Raw genomic sequence first — 27,246 nt, 5'->3', positions numbered from 1 at the left:
TCAATCACCCAGTTTCGTGACGTGTCGTGGGTGCCGTGCCGGAATGGTCGTCACACGAAAAACACAAAACACAGTCAGAGGTTAGTCTGGCCGCACTAGGCGTGCGAAGATGTTGCGGGGTTTGGTTGCGAAACCAAAAAGGTTCTACCTTGCTTTGCACCCAGGGCTTTGATCATAAGGTGTGTGGCCGTAAGGGAGGTGGTAAATGGCAGTGGTGAAATGCTTAATGTGTTTAACTTTTCTTCATGTGTATACATTAAGGGGTGCAGAGTCGCGTTTGTCGATGGCGCACACAAAAAAGTGGCAAAGTGCAGACGAATGAAATCCTCCAGAAACCCCCAAGAAGCCCCAAAAAATCGCCACGAATCGTTTGACTTTTGGGGTGCATTTTTCCCGTTTTCTCTGACGTGTGTGTGTGTGAGTATGTACAGTTTTCATAAGCTTCTTTTCTGCTCCTACCCCTACTCAGGGAATCTGGAACGCACGTTACGGTCTCCATTCGGAAATCAGACACACGTGGCGTCGCCCTTTCGATCTCTGCCACGTTGTTATGTGTGTGTGAAAACTGATACCCTTCAATGTCTTGCTGACGAAGAACAAGAAACCTATCGAACAGACGATTGGGAAAGCCTATTCCAGAGCTAGCTTAGAGAGGTGGGCAATGTTGTTGGAGCCCAACCCTTAATGTGTTTATCAAGACCTGCCTGATGTGTTGGGCGCCTCCATGCGCTCACCAGGAGGGAAGCCTTATCGGGCGGGCAGCCTAGGAAGGTGATGTGGAAGATATTGAGTAATAAATGAAAGGCTTATTACTTGCTACTTTTTCGCCATACATGTCTGGTGTAGCAGTCGGCGAGCACGAGGACGTACTCCTGACGTCGATCAACAGAAGAGACATCGATCCTTCCACTTGTCTACATATTGTGTTGGCAAATTATTGAGTGTTTGCCAAACATTGCTTTGCTCGTACGTTTTAGCGCTTCAGATATTGAAACAAAAAAACGCAGGAGGCCAAAGATTATCATCCTTTTTCACCGGAAAAACGCTTCGGTTCCAGAGCTCGTACGGATACACACAGGAAACCAAAGAACAAACGAGCGACAGTAGAGTGAACCTTCTGCGAAACAAGCAATATCTTGGTGGTTCCAAACGGGCGTAACAAGCATTTTCAGAGTTACTCAACCTCAACCCAAACAATTACACCTTCACCCACACTCCTGCTCTTGGTTTTCCCCATGGGGAAGAAAAAAAGGCTGGTACGGTGGTTGAAGGATGATTGGATGTGTTAGCTAAGGTCATGCTTCCCCGAGGTTAAATGGAGTGTGTTACTCTCGCTCACTTCGGTCCCTTCCCGGGCTGTGAACACGTGCAAACCGACCAGCGATACGACGGACCTAATTCGATCATAAAACATCCCCAAAAAACCTTCCCCATTTGCTACTCCTAGCCTGGAATCTGGACACGAAGACTGACACGAGGGAGGATCAGTACCAAAAATACACACACACACACTCCAACTCATCCTCCTGTCGAACATATATCCTTCCTGTAGTGGGACGATATTCCCACCAAGACATGATACGGCATTTTTCTTACGTTGTTTTACTGTTGTCCTTTTTGGTCCTGCTCCTTTACGTACTGCAGCAGCAGTCAGCTTCCTTGGAAATGGTTCACGTGCAAACGTGTTTACGAGGTTCCTCCCAACGGATGACACGGACGAAGCTGATGGCTTTAGCTTAACCGATCCGTACCGTAGCAGCAGCAGCAGCAGCATCGAGCTCAGCGACCTGGCTTACTGGCCTCCGGGGAACCTTCGTTGGGGATGAAATTTGTAGCGTTACCGCTGCAAACCGCTCGGACCCCTTAGACACAAGGTGTGCTTCTGCTTGAGATAAGCAGCAGAAGAAACGATATAAAAGCAGCTACTACCTAGCCAGAGCACGTCTGTTTCGGCACAACCGTATCACGTGGGCGTGGAGGGGGGGACAGGTTTAGTGGCACATCTGACAAACGATTGACATATTCTCGGGGAACTAAATTGGCCCGATTGGCACACGGGGTTTTCCCCGGCCTAAGTGCACGTCGACGACAAAGACACTGTACAGTGCGCCGGATCCAAGATGAGAAGAGCTTCTGCTTTCACGCATAATACGTAAAATTATGTACCAGAGGTGGGGGGTCAACTATCCCCATCCCGTGTCACGATTCTTCCAACGTAATCAACCCAAAAGAACAAAGGTCGACACGGATACACCGAAACCTCTGGCCGCCGTGTGTAGGTCTTGTGTATGTGTACCCTTTTGTCCAATGTCCTCATATATTTTTATTAAAGTCCCCCAACGGGTGCTGAGCAATGCTATTACTTTTATGTGCTCTCAGTGCTATCTTTCTGGAGTACGGCAAAGAGATTGAGAGGATCCGGGGGTTCATCGTTTTTTTTTTCTTCGTCGTACTGTTGCTTCTGACATGCAACCGGATGACATTTGTGATCCTTTTTGGTTAACAAAAGTGCTAACATCCAGTGGGGGAGGGTACGTTCGGATGCGATAAAGATGGGAAGATGTGAGTCCTGTGCGAGTACCTCTCCCGGACTTCCTTACCTACGCTCCATGTTTGATGAGTTAATTAAAATGCAAAGCATCGACTTTTGGCAGCAAATGAACGACTTGCTCTGGCTACCAGATTCGCATTACGGTCATCTGTCTTAAGGCTCGAGGGAAATAAGAAATTTTGAGTACAAATGAATGGTCCGTAATGAAATTAGGCACTATTTTTTGGGAGGCGCTAGTGACCTTTGGACGCCTTTTGAAGGCTACATTAATTGCAAGAATGATTCTAGTTACTTTTGGAATGCGGACGAGTTTCGATATGAAAATAGTTGCAAACTGCTGCAACAAAATCTTATAACGGTCTGTCAGAATGCTGTCCATATTGATCGGAAAATACGCAATAAAGCTCGTCTAGTGTGTAAGCACGACAGGCCCGCTCGCCGATATCTATGTGTCGATAAAAATCTGCACTCTCGAAGTGTCCGAGCGGAACAGAATCTCGTTCCTCATTTCCAGAGCAGCAGCGATTTGCTTCTACTTTATGTCATTTTGTCTTCTGCGTACCACACATAATCCCATTTTACCGGCTTTCAGGCTTCTGAGCACGCAGCTCTAAAAAGTCAAACCTCACACAAATCCGTAACGAGAGCGCTCCCCATCCAGCGACGGGCCCTCGTACGAGCGAAACGGGCAAGAAGACCGTTTAACTTGGTTGTACGACTGCGTGTACGTGTGATTGGTGTGCTTTCACGTCTCTTCTGGGTTCTCGTAACGACAGACGGGGGTCACATTGTTGTTGCCTGTGAACGCTGCAGTCACATCGTAAACGCTATCCCCCAATCGCAATCGATCATTCGCTCCACTTTTTCTTGGCGGCAAGGTAGGCTGCTCTAGCGAAAAAAAAAAAAAAAAATGAAATCACCGACCGGACCTACACGCCCGTCAAGGTGGCTTAAAACCTCGTTACCCACAGTACCCAGGGGTTGAGGCTATGCTTGCAAGTAGCATTACCGCAGCAAGAATCCCTGGATCTTTCCGTTTGACAGGCGTGCCTCTCTCTGTAGGAGAGTTAAAGCCGAGAACAAGGTACAGTGTTGTATGTGTGTCTCTGAGAGGTTGTTTTTTCTTCCTGTATGTGTGTGTGTGTCGCTCAGTTCCTTCAAAACGCACCATTCGGCAAGATTGGTCGTTAGAGCTGATTGGCAAAAAGGATCCTGCTGTTGTTGGATGCTTCTGTGTTGCTGGTGTTGGCATAGCCGACGGGTGAAAAAGTTCGAACTCTGGCAAAAAAGCACATACACAAACACATGTAGAATCCCTTTTTTCGCAAATGGTAAGGCACATCGCGACAACCTGTGCTCGTTTGGTGCAAGCCTTGGGCTTTTGGAGACTATATGGAACCAGACCAGCGCAGAAGACCGGAACAGTGTGGGAACACTCGCTTTGCAGTTCCCGTTCGCTTCGCATTCGTCCTTTCGAGATGGGCCTCCAGGTAAATGATAAATGTATTCGCATGTCAGCAAGGATTCGGGTTAAAATGAAGCTATGGTGGTACCACAGGCTTTAACCCTGGGATTCGCACACTTCAGTACATGCTAGGCTTCGTTTCCCGTTGGGGCCATTGGGATGGAACGGGACCACAAAGCGTTCGCGAAACGCGACAAAAGTCAGCGTCAACTAGGGTTAGGATTTAGGTGTTGCTGCAATACAGTAAGGCCCGATGACCGAGATGGCACGTTGGCGATTGATGGTGGACAATGGATGGAGCTGGTTTTTGCTGGTGATGGACGGCTGTGGTGTTGGTGCGCATTCTGGATTGCATCGCATGCAAATGCAATTTGTTCGGTTGTTTTTAAAAAGGCTTTATTCGTGCAAAATGGCTTTAACGTGGTTTGTGGAAAGTGTTCGATTGCTTTCACATTTTGTTTTTTGTTTATCGATATTTTGTTAAATAACTTATTGAAATAATTTATAAGTTAAACCAAGCAGTTGATAAAGATACATCGAGCATTGAACAAGTGCTTGACTTCTTAAATTAATGTAAGCAAATCATCAAACGATTTTTTTAGACTGAAATTCCAACTCAGAATAAATCAATGATAAATGTTATGGTAAATAAATGCTCTCCTCAGATTCGGACGATTCTCAACAGTGGACTTTGACTATTTTGGAGCAACAAATATTCATTCATTCGCTTCATTTGCATTCTTCGCTGTTAGAAAGTGTATCTTTTTTATCGGATAGTATTTGTTACCAACAATGTGCTTCAGAAAGCATCAGTTTATTGATTTTATTTATACTATAACAACACTAAATATCCAGCAGATGGCTCTATTCTGAGGGGTAACCTTTCTGTATGCAGTTCTGCTTTCAAATTCATTCGTAACTTGAAGCATCAGAACGCCAAATGATCGGGTAGAAACGGATCGTATAGTTTAAACGATTAGAGTGAAAGCAACTCTCCCGCCCGACTAGTGCTAAATCGTGTAATACTTCCATCGGTGTTCAATCGATAAACGATTCCAATGCCAAAACCAGTGTCCCAGTTTCAAAGCCTTCTGTCGTGTGAAAGTTTTGGCGCAGCAAGTACAAATGGTAGAAGAAGTATAGAATGTCCGGCACTCGAATGCAATTTAAACCGTGCCCTCGCTTATCGCTTCAAACGCTTCGTGTCGTAAATTCACCTCCAATACTGTTCCTATTCAAAATGGTTCATCGGAAACATCGGAAGTCGATGCTTCTGTTGCGATGCATCTCACTCTGTCGCTTTCGATAAGCCGAGCGTCCACGTTTATCTTCATTCTATCACAACCACTGGGCAATGGTTCTGTACGCAACAGCAGATCGAAGAAGTAATTCGTAGCGTTCTGAGCTGTTCCGTTCGTCCGAAACGAAAATCCTGGGCCGATAAAATGAATTGATCTGTTTGGTATGGAGCAATTTGTTTCTAATGGATATAAATGTACCATCGATTAGCTTTAAGCTTTTTGTCGTGGTTCAGGTTTTTTCGTTGCTGTTGTTATTGTGTTTTTGCCCAGGAACGGTCCAACTCCAGGTCTGGGACGAATAGCGAATAGCAGGTCTCTGTAGTAGTGTGACAATTGAATGAACGAACGAACATGGCAGAAGCACGAGTTGGTGAAGCGGCAAAAGGATTACTGTGACACTCGCACACACATACACACACATACAGACGTTCGTATGCGTTAGGAAAGCTGGTAAAAGCAACAGAGCCATAAGAAATCGACTGCTGCATGTGGAACACAGTACGGAAAAACTAGCGATATCGAGAAGTGTAAAGAGAATGGCGGAAATTTCGTTCCCGACATCCCTTGGGTCGCGGTCGACAACGATGGCTGGTTCGGAAAATGCTTTCTCATTAATCAAACCGAAGGGATCGTAACCTTCATCACGGACTACTACTCACTACACCGGGGTTTGACTACTGACTTTTCCCTTTTTGTACTGCTTTGCTCTCGGTGTCCCTTGGGAGCTGGAGAGCGTTTTTCGCATGTTTCTTCGTAAAAGAGATTAGTGGCATGAAATGAGTTGCGAAACCATTAATTAGAAGGCAGTCTGCTGAAGATCTGGTGCCTTTCAACCGAGGCTGAAACTGTTGAAGTTTTATAGGTCTTTGTAACACCCTCCAGAAAAAAAAAAAAAACATTCCCGTCACTGTTTTGATTCTGATTGGAGGCAGCTTTTGGGCTAAGGTCACAAACCCGGCACTAATCATTACATCCTACCAGAAGCCAATTATTATCAGCTTTTAATAAAAATCTTACAAATTCTCTTCCCCCCCCCCTACCCAAATTCTCTGCCGAGGCCCTTCCTGGAGGGGAGGAAGTAACCGCGAATGTTTTCGGTTTCGTTTCGGTTACCGGTTGGGTGCGTTTACCGGGCAGGCCTACATCATTTATCAAAACTTGTGGAAGTTCATTCGAGTTGAAGGTTTGGGAAATTGCAAATTTTTCGGCATTTTGGCCCAACTTTCGGGCAGACTACTGTTTTCCGGTGCCCACACGTGCGCAGGGGTGCGTAACGTCGGTTTTTTTTATTTTTCTTTTGTTCCGTAGGGAGTTGGCAAAATAAATTGATTGATTCGTTATTTGACCGTAGCTCATTGTGGGTTTGTTGTGTCAGTTTCGCTTCCCTTCCAGCTGCGCTTCGTTCGTCCAGCAGATGGGCAAATGAAAAATGGGGATGTAAAAAGGTTTAAGCTTTGCCATCGTTCGGGCTACTCAGACGAAGCGGAAAACCGCGCTTTGAATACATTTCAATGAACAGGAAATGTAATTTTACAGGACTGACAGCTTTGGTTTTGTTGGGGGATAAGGGTGCCGTTTTTAGGGTGCGATAGGTAGGTGTGTAAAGATGTAACGAAAGAAAAGGGTTTAAAGGTAGTTAAGAGAAACGGCAATTTGATATCCGATTAGGTGAACAAAGTTTATTTTTCGCATGAAATAAACAATATATTTCATTGACTGTTCTCTTAAGAGTAAGTAATTTAGTAACTAATAAGGTGTGGATTGATTTTTGTTGAGGGCCTTAACAACAATTCTGTTTTTTGAAAGTTCCCTGATGATTTTTTGAAAGTCCACATAAGATTTGATCGAGGCACTTGCAGGATATAAAGCCAAACTGCTTGCCCGACGTCATGCTAAATTCAGAGAGACACAAATTCCACTATAGTATGATTGTAACGTTCTATACTCGAATGACAAACCTTCCTTAACTGCCTTTAAGATCACACTATATGAACAAAAATTTCTTCCAGTTTTGACATGTGTTTTTTACGTTTCGTGTGTAAAATGCTTCATGCTCTCCATACAAACTGGGAGTCGAAACTAGCCTGCGCCAAAAGCTTTTAATGTCTTCTGATGTCCAAACTTGCAAAGCTTGGTACCGGAGGTCAGCTGCTGTCTTGGTTTGGCTCATATCTTCAAGGCAGATCGTATAAAGTTAAAGTGTTGTCCTGTTTTTCCGACTCCTTTGAAGATCCTTCTGGGGTTCCTCAAGGGAGTGTCCTTAGCCCACTCCTATTTTTGTTATTTGTTCATGATTGCGTGTATACCTCCCTTGCACATCCCATCCCGCCATACGCGATACGGTTCAAACGAACCTTTTTTTTAAGAGCGCTATCGGCCTTCAACAACGCGTAATACCTGTTCGACTACAATGTCTCCGTGTCCCATTTTCGTTCTCGTCTACGTGACTACTCTTCCTTGCATCCTCGTTAGTGTCGTGTGCAATTTTTTCAATCCCCCTATTGTCCCCCTCACCATCCTTAGTTATTAAGACAATTTTTGTGTCGCCCATGAGGCAGACAAAATATTAATCTAAAATAAATAAATAAATAAATAAATAAATAAATCTTTTTGTCCCAAAAGTAAAACCAAAAGTTAGATTCTGGCAGATGTACAAAAATTTGTTTTTTTTTTTTTTATTTGCAACCTTCCTTGGTAAGGTCAGTTTATATAAACGATGCATTTGAGATGTAAAATAATTTTTTTTTTTTTGAAAATTTGGCTTCGATACGTATTTTTCAAAGTTATTTTGACACACAATAAATATTTAGCGTACTCATTCTTACAAAAAGGTTTCAAGTTTATCATATTTTTAGCAACTAATCTGTCAAACAATTTGATCAAATGTCAAAAGCTCCGAGATATGTTTAACTATTGATGAACTAACTATCAGTTCAACTGCGTATGATTGCTCGACTGTTTGACAGAAAGCGGCCAAAATGATCTAATTTACAGGCTGAAGTCATCATAGACTCCATTCATTTGAACAAAACATTAATAAGCATTCATAAGCAATAAAATTGCCGGCATAACCTAGCAGATCGCAAAGCAAAGATCCTTTGTAATGCGCATCCAAGTTATTTCTTTTTACCGCCATGCTCTAGATAATTTTAATCATGTACTTAACACTTGTCAAACCTTTCCTGTGTTTCCCCAGTGTCAAACCTTTCCTGTGTTCCCTAGTAAGATTGATTTATCAGGAAAATTTGCAACGCCAAAAGCTTTTAAAAACAGTAAAGTCAGCAATTCAGAAACTCACATAAAATCTTATAGTTATTAACAAACTACCACCCAAAAAACTGCTCCTGCACGAGAGTCACTTGTTTCCCTTCCCGCATTTGAACGCGATGCGAACATTCCAAATCCATTTTATGGCCCATCAAAACACTTTCCCTTCGCGAGCAGAGCAAACCATCTGCCCTGGTGCAGTGCCTCCACTGTTCCGGAGTTCTCTTTCCGGTTTCCTGCTTCAGGCACAGGGGCGTTGTTGGTTGGGCTGGGATTATCTTCCTTTGCCCCGTGTCGAACCACTGCTTCGTAACCACACACCAGCAACGAAACTTTGTGCAGTGGTTTCTGGAGAGGAAGAAAACTTTCACACCACCACACTAGGCCACCCACCCACCTGCTCGGGCTGGCGCATCTTCGGGGAAACGGAAGCGATTACTAATTAAAGTTTTCCTGTGTTTTACGCCTTTCCCATTGGAGCAATGCATATCCTGTCTGAAGTGTTCGGGAAGTAGCGTGCAGGAAATGCACTACCAGTTGTGTACGTGTGTGTATGTGTGTGGCATGTGTTCCGACCGCAAATCCAACTCTTCTTTTCATCCCCCTCATTCCCACCACCCCACTTCCCTTCTTACCTTAACTGATCCAACTCCTCCCGTATCTGAGCGTCCGTGATTTCGGCCGCATTCTTGCGCACGTACTTTTTCAGACTGTTCTCGAGCATCTTGTAGTCCTCGCGCCGCTGATACGTCAGTGCATTCAGCTGCTTCGACAGCAGCCGCACCTGATCCTCGAGCGTGAGCGCATCGAACCGTACGGTGTCGGCGTTCGGTTCGTCCGGCAGGACCGCCGTCAGCGCGCCTTCGAGCGCAGGCTGGGGCGAGTTTACGCTGGCCGCTTTATTAATGTTGCCGCCATCTCCGGTGGCCGGCGTACCGTTGAGCGCGATTGAATGGGAAAACGATACTAATCCAAGGATAATCACCACGGCCGGCACGAATGAATACACCATCTTGGGCGCTTTGGAAAGCATTTTGTTGCCACGGTTAAAATGTGTAGAGGGGTTAGGGATATATTTCTTTTTTTTATTTTTGGGTGTGTGTGTGTGTGGCTTCTTCTACACCTGTTTTATTTACTTCTCAGGCAATGGTACTGCCACAAGCCCGGTAATGGAAACACGGAAAACACGATCACAAAACCCACACACTACTACACTGCTCACACACGTTTTAAACATTGAAACTGCACAAACACTCGCCAAACATACACGTACACACTCACCACACCTGTCAGGTGCAGTAGCTAGGGGGGAGAGGTGCGTATTTGCTTTGATCCCTAGTGCACAGGGCGCGATGATGCTGATGATGCGCTCTCGTGTTACGAAGCGATATTACTTTCCTTACGTTTTCGTCCCTTTTTTTTGTTGTTTGATCGCCTGCCTGCTGAAATGCAGCGAAATAAAAAAAAACGACTGAAAACGTTATGCTGCAAGTGGCAGCGACTGCAACCTGTTAAGCTTTCGGCACACTATAGAGAAAGGTCGTTCACATACACAGAACACAGACACATAGGCGCTCGCGCGCGCTCGTGTTTACCGTACGGTGATCGAAGGTGCACCAGCAAGGATGCGAAAATTGCAACGAAAAACCGGCACCGAACGGCACACGTACATAGCAAACGGTGCGCACATACACTGGACCAACTTACACAAATGAACACACACACACACGGAAGCTCAAACGAGCATAGATTACCACTGCCACAAGCGAACACTCTCACAGACTTGGCGCAACCCGATGATAAAGCTTTTATCCTTCGATCGAACGCCTTTGCATCCAGCCCTTTTTGGGGGGTTATTTTTTGGTGGTGGGGGTTTCGAACCGGGGGAAGGACGATTGGGTGTAGTTTACTGGATGTTTTTCTTTGTTGCTTTTTTTTTTATTCTTCCTTCACTACTATTTTACTACACACAAACACACTCGCTCATTGCAAATTTCACTACATTGCATATCCACTTTGCACTATGTTTTGACAGTTTCCCGACACGGTGGCTCAGGTTACTACGATTTCGCTTTCACAGTTATGTCGCCGACTATTTGCAACCGGGCGGTCCCTGGTGAGGAGGAAAAGGAAAATAGAAATATGAACTCGGTATGGTTGATTGGTGATTGTAAGTAAATGGTGAATTAGTGAGCAATATAGAGCAGCCGTACTGGCAAATTGAAATGCGGTGTAAGCATATTTCCTGCTAGGGGATCTGTTTTTCCGATCCCGCTTGTTTTTGTTTGGACGTTGATGATGCTTGTCTCGTTTCTCGCAGCACTCGTGTGAGGGTTCACCTCGAAACGAACGTACGCAGTATGCTTATTTATGATGCGAAAACGACACGGCGAACAGTGTGCACGTAAAATCAACACCGCCGTACGTGAGGGTGAGTTGATATACGTTTTTTTTGACTCGCTTGAACAGAAGCCTTGTTTCTGTGTGTGTGTGTGTGTGTGTGTGTGTGTGTGTGTGTGTGTGTGTGTGTGTGTGTGTGTGTGTGTGTTTTATTCACCCTCCCCACACACGATAGCCACCCTTAAAAATTACGTGCCGTATGGTAAGTGGTAGAAAATTAGCCTTCTTGAGAAAGGAAAACCAGAACCAACAAAGAAGACATAAGAAGAACAACAAAAAAGCTCCACCACTCTGGCACGGCTGGGTGGGTGTGTGGAAAAAAGGCGTAGGATATTGCAATGAAATTAAAATAATACACACAGAAACACAGTCGGTTAAAGTTGTTAAAGGGTCGAAAGGGAGAGTGAGAGACAGAATGCATGCGGGTGAAGTTTTGTTTGGTTTTCCTCGGAAAAACCACCGCCAGACAATGCTTAACTCACACACGGCACACACACACACACACACACACACACACACACACACACACACACACACACACACACTCATTCGCGCAACCGCACACACACATACAGTTAATAAAAGCGTGCAGTGTGGCACGTGCGAACGAGCTTTTTTCCTTCTTTTTCCCATTTTCAAGCCACATGTTTTATGCGCGCCTTTCCTCATCGTGCCAGCCCGCTTTCCCGAATCAAAGTGTCGTTTTTTTTTTCGTTAAAGAGAAACGAACACTTTTGCACAAAAACATACATTTTTACCACCACAATAGAGCATCGAGTTTTGGGGGAAAAACGGTTTGAGCTTTGTAGTTTTTTTTTTTGCGTGCTGATGAAAATGGCAACGAAATACGATTTCTGCCATCGCCAAAGTCACAGAAACGAGCCGTACAAATAATTGTACGCTTGCCGGGGAATACAAACGCACATTTAAATTTGACTAAAAAAAGAAGAACAAAAAAAATACGCTCACACATAGACAAAGACAGACATTTGGGGGGGAAAATTGAACAGGAAAAGGAAAAATCGACGTCCGGACCTCACACACTTGGTTGGATGATAAATTTTCAATTAGCACACCGGAGAAAATTTGTCAGTTTATTTTCGTCCCTTTATCCGTTGCTGTGCCGCCGCGCATTTGTTGCTGCTTTGTATGTGTGCGTTTTTTTTTTTGCTGTTGCTTTAACTCGTGTCAACACTTTTCCGTTTGAATTGTCAAAAAACGGTCGATTGTGGTATTTTTTTTTTTCGTCCACGGGACCTGCTCAGCCAGCAATGCACTGTTTGTGAGGTAAGCATTGGGAAAATTGTTATTTCAATGATGATCGGTGTGGTTTTCCACGCTGATAAGGGGAGGTCGGAAGGTATCGGAAAGAATAACATTGAGTTGTACTTTGATTTGGCTGTGGTGGGAAAACAAAATTTGGCTGGAAAAGTGCACCTGAATGGGGGTTAAATGAATGTTGTTTATTTTTTAAACGACAGTAACGATTGTTTTGAACTACCATTCGTATGATCGGACGATTTTTTAATGACTCTGACTCTCGAACAGGGTGCTAAAATTGATAGAATTTTAAATAATAATGTTTAATTAATTAACTAATTTATTTCTACCGAAAATAAGCACCAAACAAACTTTAAATGTTTATATCGTATGCTTCTCGCAAAAAAAAAAAAACCCAAATAGAACGGATTATTTCTTGCCGAATCCCGCATGAATTTCCCTACCGGTGGTACAGTCCATTCTCACGCCCGCTAAACTTTTTTGTTTATCTACAGCCCTGTTTTCTTTGGCACACTTCTCGTACAACAGGCACGATAACACCACACGCTAATGTTTTTCGTTTGGTCGAAAAAGTTTGTTCATTCCTCGTCAAAGGCTTCTCCCACGAACACTAAAAGCCTGGTGTTCTGCTTCCAGCACCGGCACGGTCCGATTTAACTTTATCCTTTGGGCTTTTGGACAGTCCCTGTCCTGTCCATTTACGAACCGTCTGTGTACCATCTTCACTTAGGACGGGGAGAAACTTGATTGATAAATATTTAATTTCACTCCCGAACACGACGCGCATCGTACACTACTCCTTCTTCTTCGGTGCTCGGTCGTTGAACTTGCTTTTCACACACTGTACAGCAGGAAACATAATATCCTTTTCCTTTTCAATTCCTTCCTATTTTCTTGTGGCCAGTGTTTACCACTCTTTGTTATGTTTTGTTTGTGGGGGTGTTTGTTAAATTTTAGTAGTATTTTATGTACTTTTTTCTCCGAATTAAGGAAACTCTTCGAAAAAAAAGGAAAATAATTGAATGCATTCGTCGTTATCACGACGCAACTTTCACACACCACTAATGGACTTGTCTAGAGAGATACACTCTTAAACTTAATATTTTTGCATACATTTTCACTACACTCACCTAACTCTTAACAGACTATTTAAAATGTTGTTTTATTGTTTTTCACTACACTGTTTCACATCACATAAAACTCTTGCCGTTAACCGTAACGAAAGGTTTGCCGCGATTCCGTTTATGATTGGCGTATGATCCTGATTGCCGCTGCAGGACGATTCGGTGCCTTCGCTTACGACGTCCGCTCGTTCCGAGAGATGCGTTCTGTTTGGTTCACTTGAAGGGCGATCAGTTGTTTCTTAAAACGAACCTGACCTAGCACGCTGAACGGACCGTTCCCGGAGAGCTGCACAGGTGTTGCGTGTTGGCACGTTGCGAGAGAACGAAAGCACTCGTTCGCGAGAGTAAATCGAACGCATTTTTTTTTTGTTGGATATGAAGGTTCATTCGTGATGTTTCACAGGGGTTTTTATTTGCTTTGAAAGCTTAATGCTGAATTGCACTTTTTTTTTTTTTTAAAGAAAGTAGTTTTTTCTAAGTACTGATGTTTTATGGGTTCTTTTTAGTATCTTTAAGTTATTCTTTAAATTTAATATGTTTCATTGTTATTTTTAACTGGCAATTGCTACCAAATCACCAAACATTTTAAATAAAAATAATAGACTTACTATCCCAATATGTGTAATCGGCAAGTCTCGTCAACCATCTGATGGTCGGCGTGACCTTAGTGGTCGTTGAGCCAAAAAGAAGAAGAAACTGTTTGTTCTTTAGCATAACTAGACTTTCTGTAACTTGTATTGACGTTTTCTCTCATAGATTTGGCGTAAACTTTATATGGAATATTCTACGACAACAGACAAAAAAATTAATAAAAACCTAACCGAATTAATAAACTAGTAATCGGGAATCAGGAGAAGATAGATGTTTATATTTTAATTTAATATTATTAATTTTATTTGACATTCCTGGTTCTGGAGTTATGCTTCTATTTCTTTTTTTGCTGAAACTCAAATCATATCTTCTTCATGGCTTGACAACCTACTTGGATACGCAGGCATAATATATGTATTTATTGATTATTATATATTATTGACCAACATAATAGACTTAATGTAACTATATAGTTATCCCGGGTACAGCTGTGTGAAGACTGCTCTACTTGTAGCATTAACCTCAAATTGACTCTCGTATAAAATTATTTAAATAACTTTACTACAATATGCTGTTGTTGGCAATTGAAGCTTAGTTTTCAGAAGTAACGAATAATTATTCAGTAAATTTTGACATAAAAAAATATTCAATTGGTATCTTGAACCATCGATTTAAGGATAACATGTCCTCGAACTCAATTATCAACCCCTGTAAGGGATGTTCTTGCAGAATATAGTAAACAAGATAGCGAATGAACCAAACTTTAAAAGAGAAAAAGTAAAAGAGAAAGAGCGAAAGAGAGCAACGAATGAACGTTTCATCCCTTGCACATGCGATGTTTGCGATGTTTTTTTCCAAAAGCACGTGGCAGTGAATGGTTTATGCGCTGGAGAGTAAAGTTTTCGCTCTTGTCTGTGCTTTTCGTTCTTCTTCTGAAGAAAACATAATTATTTTTTATGCTATTTGTTATTAGTAGTGAGTGTCAAATAATTTTATAAAATTTCTAGTATAATAATTGCACATTTGCTATTTTGTAGATTTACCACTCTCATAAAATATGCATTTCAAACCTCCGTAGAACACAATCTCCCTAGCGTCCCCGGTGTAGGCATGCATTTTTCCCATCTGCACTGCAACGGATTTTTAACCCTGTTCCGTATGACTGCACCATTGCAAAACCGTAATTCCCTTGATGCGCGCCACCGACCATTATCAGGATGAACTCTACCAAAAGTGTTAACACCTTGGCGCATTTTAACAGGAAGACGGAAGTTACGCATGTACGATTTTTAGCGCTCAAAAACAAAGTTAAGCCACGGTACAGGGCATTTGACGGCACTGGACGGGTAAGCAGCGACCTCCATGTATGGATCCTTCGTGGGCAAACCGAACCGCTTTGCCTTTTTATGATGGATGTTTCGTTGGAAGTTTTCTGTGTCGGTTGGAAGGTGGCACTGTGCGAACTGGCCACATTTCTAGGAAAGCAGTTCCTTTTTGACCTGGTCTGCTGTCCCGAACATCAGAAACTGTTGTGTGTTAGAGAATGCAGGCGGGAAAGACACCGGTACCGGTGTGTTTCCATGCGTACAATTAGAGCACGGAAGCAGCAGTCGCTTTTGTAGTCATTGCTAAAGGGGTTGAGGAAAGCAGAGAAAGAGAGAGGAAGGGAAGACGTTCGACTCGGGGTTTTGCTTTCCTCGATTAATTTACAGCACGTTTCGCCGACTGAAGAGTTCACTTCAGAGCGTGACACTGCACCGTCCTTCTCTGCAGGATCGCGATGCATCGTGTGGAACGAAACGTGCCATGAAGTGTGACGTGAAGGATAAATTGTAAGTCTTTCATACACACACTCACACTACCATCATGGATTAAAAGGCAGGTGTAGTATGTAAAAAATCAACCCCACGACCGTCGGGCCATGATGGAGCTGCGCTCTGTGTCTGGCGGGCAGCCTTGTCGGAAACCCTTATCAAGCGAAAATTGAACAAAATGCGAATAGGGGCACACAAGACGCGAAAGGATATGTGACGTCGTGACAGCATAAAGCAAGAAAGGACACAAGCAACGAAAAAGGAAGCAAACAAAAACACACACACACAAACGACGTACTTGTTGTTTCAAGTCCATCTTCCGACGCCGGTGTTATCCTTGTGGCTTCTCTTCTTGGGGAGGGGGAGACGATACACGTTAGGGGTTTGGGTGCCTACAAGGCTACAACATGTGATAACCGGTGCCTGCAGGGTGTCTGCCACACGACGCTCAAACAAAACGGAAATGAAAGGCCAGACATAGCAGCAAAGCGAAATGAATTAGTTTGTTCAAGGGCACTCAGTTGCTGCAGCCCAACAACAAAACAATCCGCCGGGGCTCTGTGTGTCTCCCCTTGCATGTGATGGAGGGAATGGTTTGGTGTGCGTACTGGGAGCTTGTTGGTGTTAATTTGTGTAAAGGTTGAAGAAGAGCTGGTTGTTAGTTTTGGAGGGAGGACTCTTGGGACATTCGCGTGAAGCATCCTGCTGAGGATTTTATTTTAATGAGCTCTGATCCTGGACACCCCAAGCAAACCTACAGCAATCGGAAGTACAGGATAAGGAATTTGAATCATCTTTTACCATCTCGTACCAGCTGCAATCGATATGCGATCGAGGTAAGATATTTTTCAAATGTCTAAGCTTAATGGTTCAACGTTTCCTGCCTTTCCTTCTTGGAAGCAAACGCTTAACTTGCTAACCGGATACGTCAGCCTCTTCCGTCGAGGGGAGCAGTTTATTGCGCTAGGTTTTTTTTTCTTGCGTTGTCTATCCCACGCATAACATATGGCCTTTTGTTGCACAGTTTTGCACACGAACAGGTCGCGGTCCAATTTACGAAAGCGAATTCTAAGCTTCAAACGAACCACGAAAACAGCTGCTGGTTTTTTTGTTGTTTCTCAAATGGCTGGGACAATGCGATCCACTTTCAATGCACGGTTCGTTGCCGGGGATGGAAGTTACAACAGATACAGCTTCTTCCTTGGTAACCGGCTTTTTGCCGCCGAAAATCGCCGTTGTGTAATTCGGCGAATAATTTTAATCATTCTTTTCTTTCTAAGCTCGGCCCGAACGAGCCGAAGCGCCCAGTATGCTTCGGGCGGAATGGGCAGATGGTTGGTTGAGGTGACGACGAAGAAATCGGATCCCTTTTTTCTGCAAAAAAAAAAAAGGTGGAATATATCCTTACCGTAGCAGTGCAGAGCCACGCGACCAGGTACTTTGAGGGTTGCCGATGGCTGGTTTCAAAAAGGGGCTCAAAATTACCTGCTGCCTGTCGTACCATTTTTATTGCTTCTTTTGCACCTTCCGAGCAAGATAAGGCTGCACGTCGGTGTGCATAGAAGGTATAGGTTTTTCTGTTAAACAGCTTGTTGTAAAGCAATTTGCTTGAGACGCCCGGATGTATGCAATATACCTTTAAAGTGATTAGTTTATTTGAGTTTAGTTAGTTAAATAATGCTTTTTCTAAAATATTCGCGAGCTTTTGAAACCAAAAAATGCCACACGGCTTTTCCAGCATTACGATCAAATTTATTGCATTCATATTACCACCTTTTGTGTTCTAGTCTCTAAGTACAGAAGGAAGATGAGGACCATAAGGTATACATTTTTCGCCACTTGTCAATATTTTACGGCTCGTTGCTTCCTTGCATCAGCAGTAGAAGCTGCTTGCTTAAGGCTCGCTAAACTTAGTCATCCACCCTTCGTAGCTCGTCTTCGTCTGCAGGCACAAGGTTGGTTTTTTTTGTCGTATACCCCCCACTAGACCCGAGCGGCGATCCTACACGGCCACATGTTGCCGATATTCGATCGAACCCATCATAACCATTAAAATTAAGAAGTTGAAAAAAAAAACGACGAACAAATCGTTAAAAGAATTGTGAAACTCACAACGAAGCTGTCTGAAGCTGTGTGTGTCTGTCTTCCGCTGAACATCTGTCACCGTTTCGTGCTGAGGGACATACCGGGGAACCTTCCGATCGTGGTCAGTATCGTCAAGGCACAGTTTGGGCTGTTGTTTTGTGCTCTCGTTTTATGCTTTTGCTATTTCTTCGGGGCTTTTTGTCCGTTATTATTCTGGCTCGCGCTTTTCGAATGGCTCACAGCGAAGAAGTAGAAACCCTGTAAAAGCGGGTCCCTCATTTTTCGTCGTCGCCGTTGATGTTCCTTTCAGCAGGGCCGCAGTGTCCGGCCGACCTGCATGTGCCGACTTGTGCTTCCTTTTTGTTTTTTTTTTTGCTTGCAGCTTTTTGGCTCATTTTTGCCTTACGTTATCGTGCCGCTGGTTGGTGGCTGGCTACTGCAATATCTCTATATCGGTTTTGCGGGAAGCATGCATGCGAGGTGGGCATGTTTTTATTTTTCATTCTGTTATGTTCTGTTTAAGTCCATTTTCGTTTCGCCGAAGTTACGTTATTTCACAACAACGGGATTGGTGTGCCATTATTGATTTTTCTCGTGCTATTCGAGCCATCGGGATATGGATCCTGGGAGAATGGTTTCGACCGTGTTATGATGTGATATTAATGCTGCAGCATATTGGATCACAAGTGAGTAGCAGTACTCGTGGCAAAAGGACAAACAAATGGTGCCGTTGGAAAGGTTGCGACCAACGGGGGAGACTGTAAAGTGTTTTTAAACGATACTTTATGTCGCCCGTGAAGATTTCTGACGACTCTCAGGCAAATTTAAGTTAGCATGGCCAACTGGATGAAATAGGAGGATAATTGAAAATGACCTAAATTATTCCCGAAATTCAATTCACAATTATAATAAGCTTGAATGTAGCCACAAAACATGAAATGTTCATTATACGGATAGTAAAAACGCAGAAGAAAAGAAGCCAACAAGCAGGATCCTCGCTAGCAACGGGGGATGAGACTTTCATCGATTTGCCTATGTCTTGAGTGTTTATGACCGAAGCCGAAAATTTCGATAACAGGTTTTTACATTTCTGTTACCAATCCACCACCGTGCGCGCCTGTCCCATTAGGGTGAGGGTGACTTTTGTACCTGACGTTTCTTGCCACGCGATACGCAGTGAAAAGGATCACAAGCGAACCATCAATCATGCTCCAGGAACTGGGTTGCACCTCACAAACACACATAATTTTTGGCCACCCCAGCTTCGTTTATTCTTGGCTGGCATCCCCGTAATGTCGAAAGCTCAAAGCGCTGCGGTCCCTTTCCTGCAGCGTACCCCCCTACCCAACGGAAGCGGTTCGACAGGTTTGATTGATACATGTCAGAGCGAGGTGCGCACCGAAGCACGATAAGCGATAATTGTCTGGAACGTTTATCCCGCGCGTCGTCGTCTTTTAACGATTGCTTGGCAGCGAAATAGAAGAGCGAAGACTAAAAGGTAGCAAAATTCATAAAGGTATACTTTCTCCGTTTAGGTGAACGAGGTGTGTGAGTTGAAGGAAAAAATTTATAAAAAATGACAACGTTTATTCTGCATAGGTATTCGTGGCGAAGAAATGTATTTTGTAGCAATACGGAGGGACCGGAAGAACAAGAAAAAAGGGTCTTCTGTTCAAGCGAATGTAAAATTTACTTTTATAACGCGCCGTTTCGATGGTCGAGGCAATAGCGGCGCCATTCTTCACAGAGCAGGTTCCGGCTTCATATCCTTTCGGAACCATGCACCCCGAAGTGAGAACTGATTACCCAACTACCTGGTACCAAATGAATTCAGGAACGGGGAGGAAGGAATAGTCTAGCAGCAATTGAGTTTCAAAGTCCCCTGCCATGGAGCTGTTTCGGTAAGGTCCCTAACACGAGGACTCTAATAAGAGACTCCTACGTTCTTCAATTCGTGCTTGCTGTTGTCAGGGGTTTTTTTTTTCTTTGAGCCTGGTATGATCGCCATGTGGTAGGAAGAAGAATTTCGTACCTACTATCGCGACGAGAACGGAACAACGTGATTGCTAGCTGTGCGGACCAATATCTTTCTTTTATCTGACTGTCCAGGCAGTCTGAAGATTCTAGATGAGAATCTTCCTTGCTGGATGGTTAGAGACATCGAGGCCTTACCTTTGGTAGGGGGACTCTCGATGCTCATCGGCGGAGCAAGTCGGCCAGGCAACTTTGGATGTTCAGAAGGAATATCCCTTACAGGCATGTTGGAGGTTTGAGGCCTCACCTTGGGTAGGGGGACACTCAAACCTCTAGAAAGAATTGAATGCAAGGTTTAGCTTGTTGTACCTTCTCTCTAGGCTCCTCTCTCTCTCTCCACCGCTTTATTTATAGCCGATTCTTAAGATATTTTTTTGCAAAAGCTGTGATTGATCTACATCAAGCTCGAAGACTAGGTTCTGAGAGTGTGAACTCTAACACTTCCTTCTTTAGCGTCATATTGTTGGTAGTAAAAACTTACTTAGATAATGCTCAGAACCTGTTCATCCGTTTGTTGATCGGTCACCATCCGATCACTCGCTTTCGTATTTCACCTATGGTCTATGATGCTTTGGTAAATCAGGTCATCACAGCGATAGTGGCGCACCCTAACTTCATTCCAGCACACCTCTTGAAGTGCTATGTATCCGGAGTCTCATGTTGCGAATTTTCAAAGCCCCAAAAATCAATGGTGACTATTCGTTGTTTTAGTATTGGGGATGACTTAAAAGGTCATCTCTCCTCCTATACACTTTCTTGTCGAAGGGCCTAAACATCCTTCTTATATAAAGTCTCGTAGGATGCCAAAACAGAAGGAACAACCAACTGTCCTTAACGCGAAGAACAGCAACTATCTCTTTTTGTTCATGATTCCGAGGGGTTGAGTTTCTTACTGTTCTTGACTGAACAACGCTGTTGAACTCATTCATATTTAGAGTTATAAACACTACCTTATACTACATCTATACTAGAAAACTTTGCACTAAAAGCTGTGAAGAATTTCAAGTTAAGTGAATTTCGTTGCTGCATCTAGAGTGCTGTAGTAAATAGATTTCTTCTTACGAACAACGAAACCTTCAACGCAATAACACATCTCCTCCTTATTGATTCCTTTCTTGCGTATTTTTAAACCGGTACACACGCAGCATTACATCTTACAGCGAGATGGATGTTGTGAGCAGAAAATCAATCAAAACCGGTACCTCTCTTACCATTGTGTATAGTTTTACAGAATTGCACTCGAAATGGAAAAATCAAATTTACCTCTAAAAAGACAAAAAAGACAACCGCTCCAACACATACACACACAGTGGTACCATTTCGAGACACAAGATGGCACGGTTAAAGTTTTCCCCCCGTTATTCTCCACTATTTCTTCGTATGTTGAGTGCGATAGGGATTGAATGCATTTGCTGCTCCAAATCCGAATGCCGGTTGCTAGTGTGGGAAGGAAATGTGTGGTGAAGTTAGGAAGTTGGTAAATTTAGGTGAATATCGTCCTGTCTGCTCGCTTCTTATCCCACCCGTTCACACACACACTCTTCCACGCTAGAAAAGTACCGGAAAAAGCTCCTGCCAAACTGAAACTGTATCAACAGAATGGAGCGAAAAAGATCCCAAAATGAAGCCCAGGCTGCGAACGTAAATCTACAGCTGCACTTAGGCGAATAATTTGCACTTTCATGTGAACGTTTGCAGCTTGCGAGAGACAAATGTTCGATACGTGGCCGTTTACCGTGGGAATTGAAGAAAATGAAATTACCGTCACCCGAAAAGGTTGGGTCGGGGAGCAACGTTAAATGAGTGCTGTGAAAGTTTTTTCCAGTGTTGTTCGGTGCTTTTACTAAAATAAATCAATATTATTGCTAATGCTACCTTTCCGCATTGGGAGGAAACGTCGACGTACTTCAAAATGTAGGACTAAAATAAATTAAACTTAACATTTTCACTTTTACTCTCCTTGAAGCGCGCTTCGACCCGTAGAAAAGGGGGCGATTTAACTTCCGCTTGCTACTTGCTGCATTTCACCTCCATCCGAATCCGATCCTCCTCATCACGCCAAGGAAAAGGAATCATCCTATATAAGCTCGAAAAGTCGAAGCAACGTACCTTTCGTGTGCGATAATGCAGGTAATGATGAATTTTATTGCAAATCTCATAGCCCTTTTCTACCCGTACTGGTTGGGCTTCAAACCACCCCGGTTTCACTTGATTCGCTCTGATCCTCTGAAGAATGAAAACTCTTCACTACGATATATGAGCAGGGCAGACTTTATCCGAGATGGTGCAGGCAGGCATAAGAATTTATGACTGCACGGTAGCGCCTGATGCCAGCCAGCAAATCAAGTCCAACGGTCGATCCTTTTTCTCTCTCCCGGGGTTCATCCACACCAAGCCTTTATTTTTTATTCCTCACAAAAACGGAAAGTCCGGACTTGGTCCTGATTCAATTTTGTAGTGCCCCAAATTCGTCTTAAAATTTAACGACAAATGGTTCGTTCTTTGGTCCAAAGTTATAGTTCGGAGCGTGTGTGTTAAAACAACACCACCAATAACAACACCGTCCACTGATCAGTTGAAGTCATTTTCACTGCCGCACTGAGGAAATGAGGCGAAAATTTATGGACCATCTCTTTTCATTAGAGATGGAAGATGGTCACGATCGATCGTGTGATGCGGGTCGCGATCGTAACGCCCGGTCCGCTGCCTCGAAAGGAGCACTATCAAGTATGGCTGCGAGAATAATGGAGTCAAAGGAATGGGGCAGATCGTTAATGAGATTGGATGGGCCAAAAACAAGTTTGTACCGAGAGCAGCTGGTAGTTAGGTAGTTTGCTGCAGATTGTTGCGTGTCACATATCCTTGGCGTTCGTTGGCTGTGAAGGTTTCGTGGAGATTTGTACAACAATAAACCTTTACTTTTAATAATTTACAATATTTACGTTTTTAAGCAAAAACACAATCAAACACGCTTGATAGCACGTTCGGAATATTAATTATTCTTACTCCGTTTTCAAATTTCAATTATCATATTCGTCTGTGAATTTTGTCGTTTCACTAATAAATTTGTCCCGCACATATGTGTGTAGAGAATTTTGCCATTTTCTCCGAAACACACACACACACCCCAAACACAGAAAGAAGCGCTATAATTTTCAACTTTGTTATGCTCTAAGGAGAAGAATGAAGGAAACGTTTTGAAAACGCACAACTTTCCACAAAGCAAAGGGTGGGAAAAACTTGCAAAGTACAGAATTTTATTTGTCATAAAATAATGTCTGCGGTCTAGCGGTACGGAGCTGGGTGCATTAAGGATATGCGGTTCGTTGCGTCAGCTTGTCCAGTTGTTATTGGAATGAGGGAGGGGCGGAATGGGGATGTTTTGTATGATTTGTAATAATTATGAGTCATGAGACAATGAGTCAGCAACGTTTCTCCTCAAGGGGATGAATGCTTAAAAAAGGGACTCATAAAAGAGTTTGTTTTTTATTATATCTTTAGCTTTACGGTAGTTTGATAGTACGTGATGGTGAAGGAGATGGTAAAGTCCATCAATGGGACATTCTGACGAGTTTTTCATAAATGATTGCATTCCATAGAATGTATTATAAGCTGAAATCAACCTAATTTGTTTTTAGTTTGGGACCGGTCAAATAGAAGATCGAGTCTCTTATCATTATTTAGAGGGCTCTAAAGCTCAATATAAGAAAATTTTCATCAAATGATCTTCATAGTTCACTGATACAAAACAAATTTCAAGAATCGGAGAAGGAAGTATTCATAAACTCCGTTCAGGTACTCGTGTTGCCGGTTGTCTGGAACGGAGTTAAAACAAATAAGTGACTTTGCATATGCCAAAACGCCTTTATGTATGCAATTTGCAAGGCAGTTTTTAATCATTAGCCATGAATTTTAGCTTTTTTTACTACCTACGTCCAAATGCAAAGTCTAATATTTTTCAAAATACTCGCTTTAAACAAGAAACTCAACGAACCAAACAATCCTTTAGGTGATAAAACCCCAAAACAAACCAAAAATTCGATAAGGCCATGCTACTGAAAGGTACAAAATCAAACCTAATCCGACAGTTGGTAACTTTTGTATCAAACTTTCCCACCTAATTGTCTATAGAAGCTTCTTCAACTCAGTTCACCAATCATTGATTAATTTTTTGCTCCATCGCTACCGACCGTGTCTCGCATTTAGTGTGTGCATTGTCGTTCCAGAAGTCGTTAGGAGTCGTTTCGGTGTCGTTTAACCGGCGTGTCCTCCGTCGCTTCCTTCTGTGTCACCTTCGCTAGCACCGGAGATGGTACGCGATAGGGAGCAGGTAAGCCTAAGCGTTTTACTTAATTCACGCCCCATAATCCTCTAATCAGCGTGTCAAGCGTTTTACGCGGTTGCAGGAAAGATCGTACGAAGAAGCAAGCACATGTACAACACCACCAGATTGAAGCCAGTCCCTTCGTTTAGGCAAAAGACGCCCGTTTCGTGCTGCTTAAGAGCACAAATGATCCACAAAATGAGTTAATTTAATTTAAACTTTATTGCAACAAATTAAATCCGCTTGCTTCTTCGCCGGTCGATGTGTGTGAGTGTCTTTTTTGTTGCTTTCTTCTGTGCCGCACTGGCGCAAAGTTTTTCATCCATCTTTTTTTCCCAGGCAGTGAGCAAGGATCAGAGCAGAGAACGAGCGTGGCCAGTTGCTGCACGAAGCCGTACCATTCATTCGCAAGTGAAGGGAAGCCAAGTACGGTATTTGTGTAATGTTCTGTTCACTGTTTTCTTTCCTTACTGTACTGTTTACTGTATTTCATCTTAAGTTTCTCTACCACAGCTCGAAGCTTCATCTGCTGGCCGGAATGTGTTTCTGTTTATTTTCCCCCATTGTCCCCGTGTGCGGCCCTGCTCGGGTGCCGTTGCTGCTCCTTATTACATTTTTGCCAACTTCTTTTATATTTATATAATTGGCCGCTTGAGCAACTGACCTCTCCACCTCTCAGCCGTGGTGGAAGTTCCTTGCCGGTTTTTCTGCCGTGGTTCCGGGATGGCTCTATTAGAGACCACTTCATTCGCTGTTTGGTAGGTTCTGGTTGGAGTACGAGGAAGGGCCGGTCCTTTCTTTTTGTCCGTCACAACTCTTCTCGTTATGGTGGTATTCGGTTCCAAGGGTTCGAAGGAAACTTGTCGGAAACATTCCGAATCCGGTGGAGGATCTGCAATGGGAAATTGGGTACGCGTGTACAGGCTTCAGGCTTGTCGATAGCTTAATTTTGTGCCGGCTATACGTTGGCCGTTGGTGCAATTTATACAATGAAATAACTGCTATTAACGAGTTGTGGGTTGATTCGGTTGAACTCTTCGGTAGGAGGAAGCGAAGGAAAGGAAGCTTTTTAGTTCCGGAACAGATCAATGTGTTGACTGAACAATGTTGTTGCATCATGTTATCTTCCTTTTTCTTTTGATGCGCTCGTCTAAATTGAAAAATTACCACATTTTCAAAGTTCAAACCTTGAACGACTGGAGAGTAATTTATCTGCTGTGCAGATTGCATACTTGCTGGTGCAAATGAATTAGCTTAAGTAATGCATTTTAATGTACGTTGTAATAAAAAATAAGGAATTGAAAAAATGATAATGACAATAAATGAATAAAAATTTACAACTTGTTATGCTAAAATTTAAATAAATAAAAATAATAATTGAAAACTAACATCAAAAAACACCAAGTTTCGGAGTAGAAATCGAACTAAAAAAATGAAAAAAAGTAATCAAATTTTCAGAATCTAAAAAATAATAATAAAATATTTAAAAAAGAACCTACCAATAAAGCAACCAACCACGAAGCTACTGAGAAAAAAGATGGAATATGAAAATACCATCCAAAAAGGACCTTTGTCGCAGTACCACACGGCCAATCATATTGTGACATCTGGTTAGTGTTCGTGTTTTCCTTCGCCGTCTTCTTCCTATTCATCTTCTTCCTTTTCCTTACCTCACTCTCTCTCTCTCTCTCGTTTTCTCTCTGCAGTGCAGATCGGTTTTTGCGTGTGAAAGATTGCCCCAGACGTGCGCAAAAAAAAGGGTAAAAGGAAGCAGGAGTGAAATGGAAAAAACAGGGGAAAACAAAAACACTGGCACAATAATCTGATAATTGGATGGTTTTCCAGCTGCGGACGATGAAAACGGAGAGGAAGCAGCTACCCGGAACCTACCCAACGTTGGACGGAAAACAAAATATATGCTGCTCGAAAATCAAGTGAAAATATGTGTTTTGCCAAAAAACTGGAGGAGACGCTAGGACGAAAAAGCTCGTCCCGAGGAAGGTAAACCCGATATGTGCTCACGTACACTGGGACACACACCTTGCCGTTGGGGTCGGCGTCTGTGTGTGTGTGTCTCAAACTTTCATTATTGCACTTTATCCTTTTCAATTACGAAGGGATTTTCCGACCGGAAAAGCGGACGGGATTTAAGAAGCGATAACAGCTTTTTTGGAAGCACAGCAAACAGAGAGCGTCCAGGGTGTTCTCGTTTTCTTCGTAAGCCTTTTCTTAAGTGAAAGCACTTGAAGATTGCTTGGCCTGTCTTCAACCTTGCCTTCCTTCGTCCCTTCCCGGCTAACCCATCGCTTTCGTCAAGAAGGATGGATATGATCCTATTACTCTCGGTATCCTTCTCATTTTGTGCAGATTGTTTTGTGCCTATATGTAAGGTGTAAGAGGACCCTGCCACTAGGCAGGAGGGCAGGATTAAACGGAAAAATCCCGTATGCTTTGCAGCCGAGAGTAAGTTGCATATGTAATGGCTTTTGTTTTATTTTTTTCTCTCTCTATATTTCGCCTCTTGTTCACAAAATTGTGGAATCCAGCCTGGAACCTCGATGGGATACGGATTAGTCCCGAAAGGTAGAAATTGTGAGTAAATTATGGAACCATATTGTTGACGTAGCACGCATTTTGTACAGCAAAACTAAAAGCTTTACTGCATCACATCCGGACCCATAATTCGCTAGCGAATCAAACGGTTCAGTGAGTGTGCTGTTCCGATTGTTCATGCCTCCATGAATTCTTCATGCATGTGTGCTGCGCCAGCATAAATCGAATGTTGCAGCTCTGCTTTGTGTGTAAGCTCTGCCACATGGGTTGTATATTGTCACCACGTGGTTTATACATTTTGTATCAATCGGGCTTTTGATTTTAGGGTTTGCATAATTTATTCCGTCGACCAGGATGGGACTGGGAGACCCTACTCAAACCGCCAAACACACGTTTTGTTAGCGATTTGTACTATTTCATTACATTTCAACCCCCGACGAAGCCACTGTTTGGTGG

The 27,246-nt window shown here is 43.2% G+C and overlaps 2 protein-coding genes across 6 annotated transcripts in view; both read right to left on the bottom strand.

Moving 5' to 3' along the window:
- Nucleotides 1-9,617, bottom strand: part of LOC126561707 (protein scabrous) — a 57,693-nt gene extending 48,076 nt beyond the window's left edge. Inside the window, exon 1 of the mRNA XM_050218013.1 lies at nucleotides 9,220-9,617. Coding sequence (XP_050073970.1) covers nucleotides 9,220-9,617 — 398 coding nt within the window. The remainder of the gene's footprint in view (nucleotides 1-9,219) is intronic.
- Nucleotides 1-27,246, bottom strand: part of LOC126562130 (leucine-rich repeat-containing protein 15-like) — a 487,244-nt gene that overhangs the window by 434,047 nt on the left and 25,951 nt on the right. The gene's annotated exons all lie outside the window — the stretch shown is intronic.

This window comes from Anopheles maculipalpis, chromosome 3RL (assembly GCF_943734695.1).
Source record: "Anopheles maculipalpis chromosome 3RL, idAnoMacuDA_375_x, whole genome shotgun sequence".
Taxonomy (NCBI): Eukaryota; Metazoa; Arthropoda; class Insecta; order Diptera; family Culicidae; genus Anopheles; species Anopheles maculipalpis.
This window is presented reverse-complemented; position numbering and strand designations above follow the sequence as displayed.